General features: G+C 40.4%; 1 protein-coding gene across 10 annotated transcripts in view; it reads left to right on the top strand.

Annotated features, from left to right (window-relative positions):
* The window catches only part of MRPS30 (mitochondrial ribosomal protein S30), a 146100-nt gene that overhangs the window by 24994 nt on the left and 109071 nt on the right, over positions 1-12035 (top strand). The window contains exon 6 of one of the 10 annotated variants that reach the window (XM_082455910.1): positions 8121-9277. The exons of the other annotated variants lie outside the window; for them this stretch is intronic. Coding sequence (XP_082312036.1) covers positions 8121-8182 — 62 coding nt within the window. The 3' untranslated portion in view covers positions 8183-9277. Of the gene's footprint in view, positions 1-8120; positions 9278-12035 lie in introns of those variants that run through there. 10 annotated transcript variants of the gene reach the window in all.

The following is a 12035-nucleotide window of genomic DNA, read 5'->3' as shown; positions in this document are numbered from 1 at the left end:
CAAGGTTGCCGGTAGAGAAGAGAGAGAGCACGAGGCTGGGGTTCTGTTTTTTTGGGGATCGAGGGTGGGGGCCTAGGGTTTCACGGGCTCACTCTTTATTGGTGAATTTAAATGTAAGTGGAAATTTTAAGCACAGAAAGAGAAAAAAAAGCAGCCCAAGTGGTCAGTTATAGAAATCAACAAAGATCTCTAAAACAAAGGAGACTAAAGCGGGGTGGCAGTGGTGTCCTGGCTCTATTTCTGTGGCTGGCAATGTGTTTATTTGAGATAGCTTTCTCTGAGGGGGATGACGCTTTGTAGCGGATGACTCAGCAATCAAAGCTTAAGTCAGGCACTTGCATTACAAAAGAGAAAAAAAAAAACCCGTTCAGGGCTTATACTACATTTATAAAAATTAAAATAAATATAGCATGTTGTATATAACAAAAGCTGTGTGTGTGTGTGAAAAACATAGGCAAAGGAAAGGCAGGACAAACTTCTGAGTAGTATAAGCATGGAGAATCCTAGGAATGAGAAACTGGCTTAAATGCACAAACTTATTTGAGAATCCACATTCCCACATGACAATCTAGTACAATTTTCTGGTTTTAAAGTACAGGCATACCTCAGATATATTGCGGGTTTGGTTCCAGACCATCGCAATGAAGTGAATATCGCAATAATGTGAGTCACACGAATTTCTTGGTTTCTCAGTGCATGTAAAAGTTATGTTTATACTATACTGTAGTCTGTACAATAGCATTATGTCTAAAAGGTAATGTACATACCTTAGTTAAAAAATAGTTTAACATTTTTTTAGCAAAAAAGTATTTTTTTTCTGAGCAGTATGTCTCAACAGTGGGCTTAAAATATCCAGTAAGCAATGTTGTAAATATAATCATCCAGTCTTTGTTGTTCCATTTCTAGAGTGCAGAGTAGATTGAGCATAATTCTTAAGGGCCCTAGGATTTTTGGAATAGTAAATGAGCATTGACTTCAACTTAAAGTCACCAGCTGCATTAGCCCCTAACAAGAGAGTCAGCCTGTCCTTTGAAGCTTTGAAGGCAGGCATTGACTTCTCCTCTCTAGCTATGAAAGTCCTAGATGGCATCTTCTTCCAATATAAGGCTGTTTCGTCTACACTGAAAATCTCTTGTTTAGTGTAGCCACCTTCGTTAATGATCTGAGCTAGATCTTCTGGATATCTTGCTACAGCTTCTGCATTAGCGCTTGCTGCTTCACCCTGCACTTCTATGTTATGGAGATGACTTCTTTCCTTCAACCTCATGAACCAACCTCTGCTAGCTTCAAACTTTTCTTCTGCAGCTTCCTCACCTCTCTCAGCCTTCACAGAATTGCAGAGAGTTAGAGCCTATCTGTGGATTAGGCTTTGGCTTAAAGAAATTTCCTGGTTGGTTTGATCTTCTATCCAGACCACTAAAGCTTTCTCCATGTCAGCAATAAGGCTGTTTTGCTTTCCTGTCATTTGTGTGTTCCTTGGGTAGCACTTTTCATTTCCTTCGAGAACTTTTCCTTTGCATTCACAACTTGGCTAACTGTTTTGTGTAAGACCTATCTTGGCTTTCAACATGCTTTCCTCACTAAGCTTAATCATTTCTAGCTTTTGATTTAAAGTGAGAAACATGTGGCTTTTCTTTTACTCGGACAGTTAGAGGTCATCATATGGTTATTAATTGGCCTGATTTCAAGATTGTTGTGTCTTAGGGAATAGAGAGGCCAGAGGAGAGGGAGAGAGAACCACTGTCTTAAATGAGCGCAGTTTGTGGCACCCCAAAACAATTACAATAGTAACATCAAAGATCACTGATCACAGATCTCCATAACAAATACAATAACAATGAAAAATTTGAAATATTGCAATAATTACCAAAATGTGATATAGAGACAGGAAGTGAACAAACGCTGTTGGAAAAATTGCACCGATAAGACTTGCTCAACACAGCGTTGTCACAAACCTTCAATGTGCAAAAAAAAAAAAAAAAGCACTGTGAAGTGCAAAAAAGTCAAACCTCAATAAAATGAGGTATGCCTGTAAGCCAGAGAAGTTTAGAGATTTGCCCAAGGTCACATGTATATTGGTGTAAAGCTGGGTCTAGAATCCAAGTGTTCTGAGTCCTGTCCCGTGTTCTTCCTAAACTGCCACAAATCCGTCATTAGTGTACAACTCATGATTTGTACTTTGGCTTCATAAGGTAGATCATGTTGTGAGCTGTATTTCATAGATTCCCTTTATTTTATATTCTCCTAGTTCTTTCTATAGTGAAAGGCATTTTGATGTATTAATAGTAGGAAGCCCAGAGTAACTCTGAGATGATACAATTTGCTTCCATGTGAGAATCTTCCAGTTGGCATCAAACTTGAGACTCAAGTAATAATTAGCTTTTAGGATTTTTTTGCAATACAGAATCAATGACTTATTGACCTATCTGTGTTTGCCAAGCCAGGCTTAAAGTAGTAGTACAGGTGTGCTGCTGTCACACCAAAAGATCAGTTGTCTGAGAGTTCTGCTGGTATGTGTATTAACTAGCAATCTTTTGGATTAAAAGAAAAATATATTGTTTATTTTCAACTCTAGTTAGTAAAAAAAAGAAAGTGTTCAATGATTATATTAGAGTCCAGATTGTCTTATCTTTTCTTGACAATCTAGATAAATAGACTGTGACTAGACACCATTTTTAGTGTTGTCAAATATTTTGTAGAACTACATAGATTTTGTGGAGAAGGGGTTATATTTTTAGCAAAGGAATTGTTTCCTTGGGGAAAAATACTGAACATGGAAGCATTAAAACAAGTGACAGGGAATGGAGGTCATTTATTGTACCGATCTTCTTTGTCCTATGTTTATAGTCACTAAGCATTCCCTGGGGAGGGAGCAAAGAGCTGGGTATCAGGAACTGGATTCTTGCTATTCTGATAAGTCCACCTTTATCAGTTATTTGCCATGTGTCATTTCTCCATCTGGAAATGGATTTTAATGCTAAATAATACAGAGATACAGTGTGAGAAGGTATTAATTAATTCTTATTAAATATAGCCATTTACAGGGCTTCAGTATTAATGTTTGACTGTTTGAAAATGTTAAAACATCTGTAGCAGAGAGGCATTGGACATGGGGAAAGTAACAAAACATTTAGTTTGGACCTTCTGCAGTGAGCAGTATGACAGCTTACATGATATGCTTTGGAGGTTACAAAGGCCTGTTGCAGGAGTGGTTTGTTTCTGCTCCACGATGCCCGGGGTTTCACCTGGTAAAACTCAAGTGCTGGGAATGACTCAACACCTACATTCTGGGATCATCTGGAGCCACCTTTACTCACATGTCTGGCAATTGATGCCAGCTGTTGGCTGGGATCTCAGCTGGAGCTAGCTGACTAGACTACACGCACTTGGCCTTTCTATGTGACCTGGGCCTCCTCACAGCATAGAGGACTTAGAGTGGTTGGACTTTTTATGTGACGGCTCAGGGCTCTATAAGGGAGTGTCTAAAAAGAACTATTGGAGGCTGCATGGCCTTTTCTGACTTAGTCTCAGAAGTCCCATAGCATCACTTCCACTGTGACCAGTTAAAAACCTACCAAGAATCAAGAGAAGGAGGCAGAGACCCCTCTTCCTGATGACAGTAATATAAAACTAATTTGGAATCATGTTTTAAAACTGACATAGGCACCTAAATGGGAAGGAAATCCAAAAAAGAGGGGAATATATGTATACGTACAGCTGATTCACTTTGCTGTACAGCAGAAACTAACACAACATTGTAAAGCAGCTATACTCCAATAAAAATTAAAAAAAAAAAAACAAAAAAAACTGACATAGGCTACATGACTTAAAGGCCTCTAAAATCAAAAAAAGAGGACAACAAAAGGTGAGAAACTCTGCCCTCTTTGCCCAGATCAGGCTGCCTGTGGAAGGTTCAGCTCTAATTAAGCTGTGGCTGCTGCCAGCTATCCAAGTGTTGCTTTAATGATTACTCTGAGGTTCTCACACGTCTTCTTTCAGGAAGCCCTCCACGCTAACACTGGATTAGCATGGACAGTAAGGACCCCTAGCCTCGGCCACATTAGTTGGTCTCTCTTACCCACCAGGAGGGAGTAGCAAACAACGGCCGCTTCATCATGTCAGCCTACTTAAAGTATTCAGTGTTAGATTACTCACTCACAGATGTGTGAAAAGGTTTTTCAGGTTTCAACACTATTTTTAGTACAATTTCAAGGAATCTCCTTCCTTAATGTAGAGCTCCTCAATATACTATTGTCTCTCAGGAGTACTGCCTGCCCTTACACCTACCACAGAACCTTGGCAGGACTTGGTTTCACGATTCCTGACACAGACCCCATGTCCTCTCAGACTCATGAGACAAGACATTTTTGAGAAGGAGCTGATTATCCCAGTCAAAAACTGGCTGTCCAAGTCTCACTGTGGTGCGGACTCCACAGTGCTTCCAAACATTTTTTTATATCACAGAGCCCAGAGAAATTTATATTTACTCTTTTAAATAGGAAGGGTCAATGTTTAATCAGCGGCAACTGGCTTATGTATTCCTCCCATCCGTTTCTCCACGTGCCTGTGTAAAAGGAATCAATATTTGTATACCTGTAGCCCACTCTTGCCAGGCTGATTAGGAAACTGTGGGTAGAGAAAATCACTCTGGACTAGGGGTCTAAAAATCTAAATTCCAAGCCTGTCTTTACCATGTGAGTAGTCTTATGCTCTTGGTCAGATCAACTGCCCTTATTATTTAGCGCTTCCTTTTGCCTCACTTTCCTTTCTCCATTTACTTGTTTCTTCTTCTACCATTCTTTTCCCCATAAAATAGTTCTTCATATTTTTCATTAACGATACTGACCTTACCTGTCCTTTCTGTGTCGATGAAACAGATCATCTTTGGGAGATGATCTCTTCTTGCGTAAAAGATGCCTGTATATTCTAAGTGACAATTTAGGTGACTCTGTTTTGTCTATCTGGCAATATTTACCGGTAAAAGCTTTTTCTTGGCCATTGTAGAAGGAAACATGTTAGCTATTTGGAATGGTTTCACTGGTTGAAATCCGAATCTAGATAAGGAGACTGTAGCTGCTCAACTGGCATCCCAAATCCTGCAGTAAATCTGAAGACACTTATAGTTTGACAGTGCTACAGAAAGGGAGCCTAAGAGAAACTTTTCTTTCGTGCAAACCTGTGACCCAAATGTGACATGATTCCACTTTGGTTATATCTTTCCCCACGTTTCCTTAGCTGAATATAATTTTTTCCTTCGGGTGGTAGATAAAGATAAAGGAACCAAAAATCAATGTCTGAAGATGAAGTCCTCAGAGTAAAGGAATAAAAAATAAAGTATGAGAAAGAATGATGGGACTGAGTGTGGAGGTGGGTGTAGGGTTGTGGTGAGTGTGGGCGTCATGGTGAGTGGGTGGAATGGTGGCAGAAATCAGAGGGCTTCTCTTAATACAACATTCAAAGCAGAGCAAAAGCTTTCATTTCGGGGGTGGGGGGGAAGAAAGTGAAAAAACTTCCCTGACCAAATATACTCAGTGTGACTTGCTGATTTATAGAAGAAAAGAGGAGTGTTTCCTAGCTTTAGAAAAGGATGTAACAGAAAGAAACCACGACACAGATAAAGGCAGGTCATGGGCTTAGATGGTACGTCTTGGCCGGCAGGGTCCTTTCATGGTCCACCCTTGGAGGATTGCCACCTGCTGGGTCTCTGCTCAAGAGCTATATGTCTTGAGGCGACAGCACTGGGAAGAGTCAGTCACTGGCTGCTGTGGTTGTGAGAGGAAGGAAGAGACAGAATGAATAAAGGGCCAGATAATGCTGTACAGGCAAAGGGAGCAAGACAGACCCTAGGGTGAGAGGTGCAAAGCCACAGACTAAAGAACCATTTGGTTAACTTTGCTATAACCATGATCCCCATAATTGACTTTGTCAATGTGGAATGAAGCACAAATACTATGAGAGGATTCATGACAATAACTTGCATGTTTGTTTATTCCACAAACACGAACTGCATATGATGGTGTGGGAAGCACTGAACTGATCATGGGGGAACCAAAGATAAGAAGTCAGACTCCACTTTCAAGGAGCAATCAGAGTGGAGTCAAAAGGAAAGACTGTATTTCCATGTATGGCTCATCTACCACAACATAATAAAGACTTGTCTCATCATTTCAGGCTCAACTTTTTCTCCAGACTGACCTAGTTGTGTCCAAAAAACAGTTTCACGAATTTTAAGAGCTGGTGGGAGTGGAGTGGTTGTAATAGTGTGTTAGTGGGGGTGGTAGGCTAGAAATAGCCCTCCAGTAGGTACCCACATTCTAATCCCTGGAGCCTGTGGATGTTCCCTTATTCGGAAAAAAGGCTCTTTGCTGACACCTTGATTTGAGTCCAGTGAAGCTGATTTTGACCTCTTGGCCTCCAGAACTGTGATGGAATAGATTTCTGTTATTTTAAGCCAGAAAGTTTGTGATGATTTGTTACAGTATCCACAGGAAACTAATGTAGTGAGGAATGGCCTGTAAAAATGTGAATATAGTCTTGCTGCTCTTAATTTTTCTGATGACGCCATATCCCTCCCAGTGACGTTTGGGCATATGTATTTATACTATATATCAAAACATTATTCTTCCCCTCTCCTCTCTTCCTCCCTTCCCCATCCCTTTCTTCTCCTCCCCCTACCTTCTCTCTCTCTCTCACACGCACATACATGCATGTGCAGAAATAAAAATGAGGCAGTATCGGTGCAGAGAACCAAAATGCCTTGGTGATTCATCTAAACCAAGATAATTATTTACTTATAATGAGTTCCAAAATCCTGCTTTGAAGCATGTGCTTCTTCAAGAACTTGGGGTTGGAAACAAAGTGTTGAAAACCATAGCAAAATGTTGATTGTATTTACAATAACTTTGCCATGTTCTCTGCTTTTGAATTTTGATGTTAGTCAAAATTAAAGGCAAATCCTAACAAGTAACAAAGAGCGGTAAGTGATAAGAATAAAGGAAGGCTGATCCCTTAGCAACATCCCTGGCTTGGAGGGTTGTTTGGACAACAGCCATAAGTAACAATTGTGTTGATACCAATGGCCAGTCTATTCAAAATCAATTATGTTCTAAAAAGACACCATTTACATTATTGTCCACGAATCCAAAGGTAAAAATCCCCATGTTTATGTTGATTGCTGTAGCAATAACATTGGATGAGGTTAGTTGCACAATCACTGAGCACTTCCAGAAAAGTTCAGCAGCAATTCTCCGCATTACAAGTTAATGATGCCAACAGTTGGAATCTCTTAAGACTCTGCATGGCCACTCCAATAATCTTTTGTCAACTGACTTGTTTAATGCCAGAAACAATGTTAGTGACCAGTTCAATTTGTGTCAGGCTAAGCTGAGTGGCGAATCAAGTATAGCATATCCACTTAGCCTCAAGGAAAAGGGAAGAAAAATATCTTAACGTCTGGTCACTTGGTCAACCAAAATAAAGCAAGGATTCAGGTTCTGAAAGGAGCATTCTATCATTGTCGTTGTAACTCCAGAGTAAATGCTGGAATTAAGATTTTGGAGTTATTTAGCTCCAGAGAAATGTGGGATGTGGTTGAAATCACTGGAGTCAAATAATAGAAGTAAAAATGTATTCATTTCCTTCATATCTCCTGAATCACTAATGAACCTTTCCACGGGGTATTCTGCTGTTCTTAGTCTGAGGGTATTGCACCATCACTTGTGATTTTTCACATAATCCCCACATTTTATAAAATAGTTCCTTTATTAAACTATCATTAGTTGCCCAATTCAAGTGTGCATCTTTTTCTTCCTAGACCCTGATTAATTGATGGTTGGAATGTACACCAGACATAGAACATAGCCTTCTTGTTACTTTCATGCATTTATGTGAGGCTTTTCTTTAGTACGTAGTTTATATTTAAATTCCAGGATGTATTGCCCCCAAATGTAAACACTTTTCTTACATTATCACCATAAAATCTTTCAAATTAGCGATTTAACAATACGACACTATCATACAATCTATAAATCCCATTTGGATTTTACCAAACATCAAGCAAAGTCTTTTTCCTTCCTGGGTCAGGATCCAATTCTGAAACACATGTTGCATTTTGTTGTTAGGTGCTGTAGTTCTCCTTCAGTCTGAAACAATCCCTCACTTTCCCTGTCTCCTATTCCCTTGACAGTCATAAAGAGTACAGGTACCTTCCATCCTTGTCAACTACCACTATAACGGATGTCGAATACTGATTACCCATTTGTATCATTCCTTATTTACTTATTAAAAATGTTTAAAGTCTTATTTATTTATTTATTTTTATATCAGTATGGAATAGTAGAATCCTAGAAATGTTTCTCCTACCTACTTATCTATCTATATCAATATGGAATCATAGGTCACTGTTTTATTCAATAGGTTGTAATTCTATATACTCATTTATATTAATGCTCAAATTAGATAAGTTTTGGCCTGTGAGCATCTCCTTATTTTATTGCTTAATTTATGTCCAGGCTTATTTTCTTCTTTCCCTGTTTCTCCCTTGAGCCAGCATGTCCCCAGGAAGCCTGGGTTCCTTTTGGTGGAGAGTGGTATTTGGAAACCAAGAGATGTATTCTCAGAGTGCTTAGTGCTGCTGGAATTTTATTGCTTCTAAGCTTCTTTCATGGACAAAGCTAGGAAATGTGTGTGTGTGTGTGTGTGTGTGTGGAGAGAGGGAGAGTAAGAGACAGAGATGTAAGTACATACCTTTATGACTATTTCTAAATCTGCCTCTGTTTATTTTTAAAAGTCCAAGTTCATACAGATACTTTTAGTTCTAATTCAACCTCTCAGGGTTTTTAAAAAAGAGTCTTAAAAAGATAGGTTTTAAAAGAGTAAAAGTAGTAGCCAAGATGGCGAAGCAGGAAAACCCTGAGCTCAGCTCCTCCCTCAGGCACACCAAAATTACAGCTATTTACAGAGCAACTATCCATGAGAATGACTTGAAGACTAGCTGAAAAGATTTTCCACGACTATAGATATAAAGAAGGAACCACAACGAAATGGGTAGCAGGGGCAGAGATGTAGTATAGTCAAGACCCACACCCCTGGGTAGGTGACCCACAAAAGGCAGGATAATCACAATTGCAGAGGTTCTCCCCAAGGAGTGTGGGGTCTGAGCCCCACATTGAGCTCCCCAGCCTGTGGATCCTGCACTGTAAAGACGAGCCCTCAGAACATCTGGCTTTGAAGGCCAGCAGGGCTTGCATACGGGAGAGCTGGAGGGCTGTAGGAAGCAAAGATCCCACTCTCAAAAGGCACATACAAAATCTCACATACTCTGAGGCCCAGCACAGAGGCAGTAATTTGAAAGGAACCTGGGTCAGACTCACATGCTGATATTAGAGAGCCTCCCAGGGTGGCAGGAAGCAACTGGAACATCCCCTGGGGACACAGCTATTGGCAGTAGCAATTTTGGGGAGCTTGTTCTACAATGAGGACACCAGTGCTGACAAGCACCATTTTGGAGTCCTCCCTCTGCTTATTAATGCCGGAGACTTACCCCCCTGCAACGGGTCTGCACCAGTCCTGGGACGCCCCCGTCCAAGTAGCTAGTCACAATTGGACCCAGCCCCACCTACCAGTGGGCTGGCACCAGCCCTGGGATCCCCTGGGCCAGGCATCCAGCTGAGCCAGGACATGGCCCCTTCCACCAGTGGCTGGCAGCCTCTGCGGGAGACAGGGCCTGGCAGTCAACTGCGCCAGGGGCTAGCCCCATCTACCAGCAAGCCCACAGGTGTCAGTCCCACCATAACCGAAGGGCCAATGCAGTTGACATAGGAGGCATCGCAGGAGAATATAGTTCTGGTGATCAGAGAGGAGTGCACTGCTGCGCCCCATAGGGAATCTCCTACATCAGGCCTCTTCTCCAAGATCAGGAAATGTAACCAACTCACCTAATACATAGAAATAAAAACAGAGAATTAGGCAAAATGAGGCAACAGAGAAATATGTTCCAAGTGAAGGAATAAGATAAACCCCAGAAGAACAAAGCAAAGTGGTCCATAGTTTCTCAGTTTCTTACATTTGAATGAAAAAAAATGAAACAGTACATCAGTAGGGAATCACAGAATTTTCTGTTGCTAAAATATACATTTTGATAGTTATGTATACAAGGATATGCCTTACTTTTAATCAGTGATAAGCCATGGATTAAGAAGTCAGTTATCTGGAGGGCCTTTCATACCTTGTATCTCCCCAAAGTTTTGAGACTACACCATCACTGAACTTGTCAGCTAGGTTGAAAATCCTGCTGTACTAAGCTTTTGGTACCTGTTAGTGTGTTTCACATTTTCCAAATGTGAGAAGGAAACTAAAGTTTATAAACTACTGTTTCAACAGACCTTCATATGTGAAAATCAAGATTTAGACAATAGACAAATTGGAGGTAACAGCTTTAGGATATTCCAAACACTTCTCATGTTCTTCACATGTTCAGTGGCCATGTGTACCTAAAAAACTCTCAGGTTTCTTTCTACAGCCAGGAGTTTGCTCCTGATCACCACCTGGATGTCCCAAATATGCTCAAACTCCACATGCCCCAAACTGGACTCATTAGCCTCCTGTCCTTTTCAGTGTCCCCAAATCCATGGATTGGCACAACTGTTTACACAGTCTCCCATCTGGAAAGCTGGGAGTCATTTTTTACATCCATACTTTCCTTCCCATGTCCAATCAGTTACCAAGTGTTGAGAATTCCTAAAGATGTTTCCTTCTCGCCATTCATTTCTTCCCCTACCAATTCTGTCTTATTTCAGACCCTCATCACTCCTCATCTGGACAATTCCAAGGGTCTTCTAAAGCTCCTTGCCTCCAGTCTCTCTGCTCTCTACTTAGCCTTCACAATGCAATCAGAAGGATACAAAGATTTCCCCCAGAATGAATGAAATCCATGCTTCATAGCAAGACCTGCAGGACCCCTGGTCACCTTTCTGGCCTGAAGTCCTGTCATTCTTCACTTTTTCATTTTTAGCAATACTGAACAAGTTGCCTTTCACTAAATGCACTGAATTGATCCTGAGCTCCTTGTCCTTACATGACAAAGCTCCAGATTTACCTTTATATGTGAACCGCTTCTTGGCCCCTCCACACAGACTGAGGCTCACCGCCCATTTACTCCACACAGACTTCCATTATATCCCCATTGTATTGCGTTTATTGTTCCTAGGTTCCTTGAGAGCATGACTTGTGTCTGTTCTTTGTTCAGGCTCTAGTACATTGCACAGTGCCTGGTACATTATAATTCTCAGTAAATATCTGGCTAATGAATGAATGCATCCCCCTGATTAGAACCCTCAACAAAAGCAATCAAAATATAATTTACTATGCAACAAAATTTGACTTACAAATTTTGGAGTTACAAATACATTGAATCTTCTACTGGCTTCACTCATAATCAATCAGAATATTTTAAGAATATAACTATCTGATTTGAATATGTTGACCTTTGGGGGAAAATATAGTTTGCAGCTACAGTGGATTCTCACATAAGTGCTGTGAATTATAGACACCAGCACATTTATTATCTCTACTGTCTACTTTGTGTCTTTTCCTCCTTATGATCAGCAGAATGCTTTGTATATCATATGTGTTCTCTTTTGCAAGACACTGTGTGTGGGTGCTCTGATGTGTAATTTGCCCATGCAAAAAGGAAAATCACTGCTGGAGAAAACTGTAGGCGGTGTCTGTTCTTACCTTTGGGGAAAAAATATTGTTTCATAACTCGTCCCAAACTTTGAAGAAATTTTCTATCTTAAGACTTTTCTTCCATGTTATTGTGACTGCAGTTGGTCAAGGCTTCTGGCGTCATGTTCATTCATTCATTCATTCATTCATTCATTCAATGAATGTTTATTGAGAACCTAGTACTTGCCAGATATTGTCCTAGAGGATAGGGTTACAAAAATGATTAAGACAGAATCCCTATCCTCATAGAGATTGTAGTATAGTAAGAAAAACAAGCCACTAAAGAGACAATTACAATAATGATAAGTATT

The sequence above is a fragment of the Balaenoptera physalus genome (assembly GCF_965194825.1).
Source record: "Balaenoptera physalus genome assembly, chromosome: 3".
NCBI lineage: Eukaryota > Metazoa > Chordata > Mammalia > Artiodactyla > Balaenopteridae > Balaenoptera > Balaenoptera physalus.
This window is presented reverse-complemented; position numbering and strand designations above follow the sequence as displayed.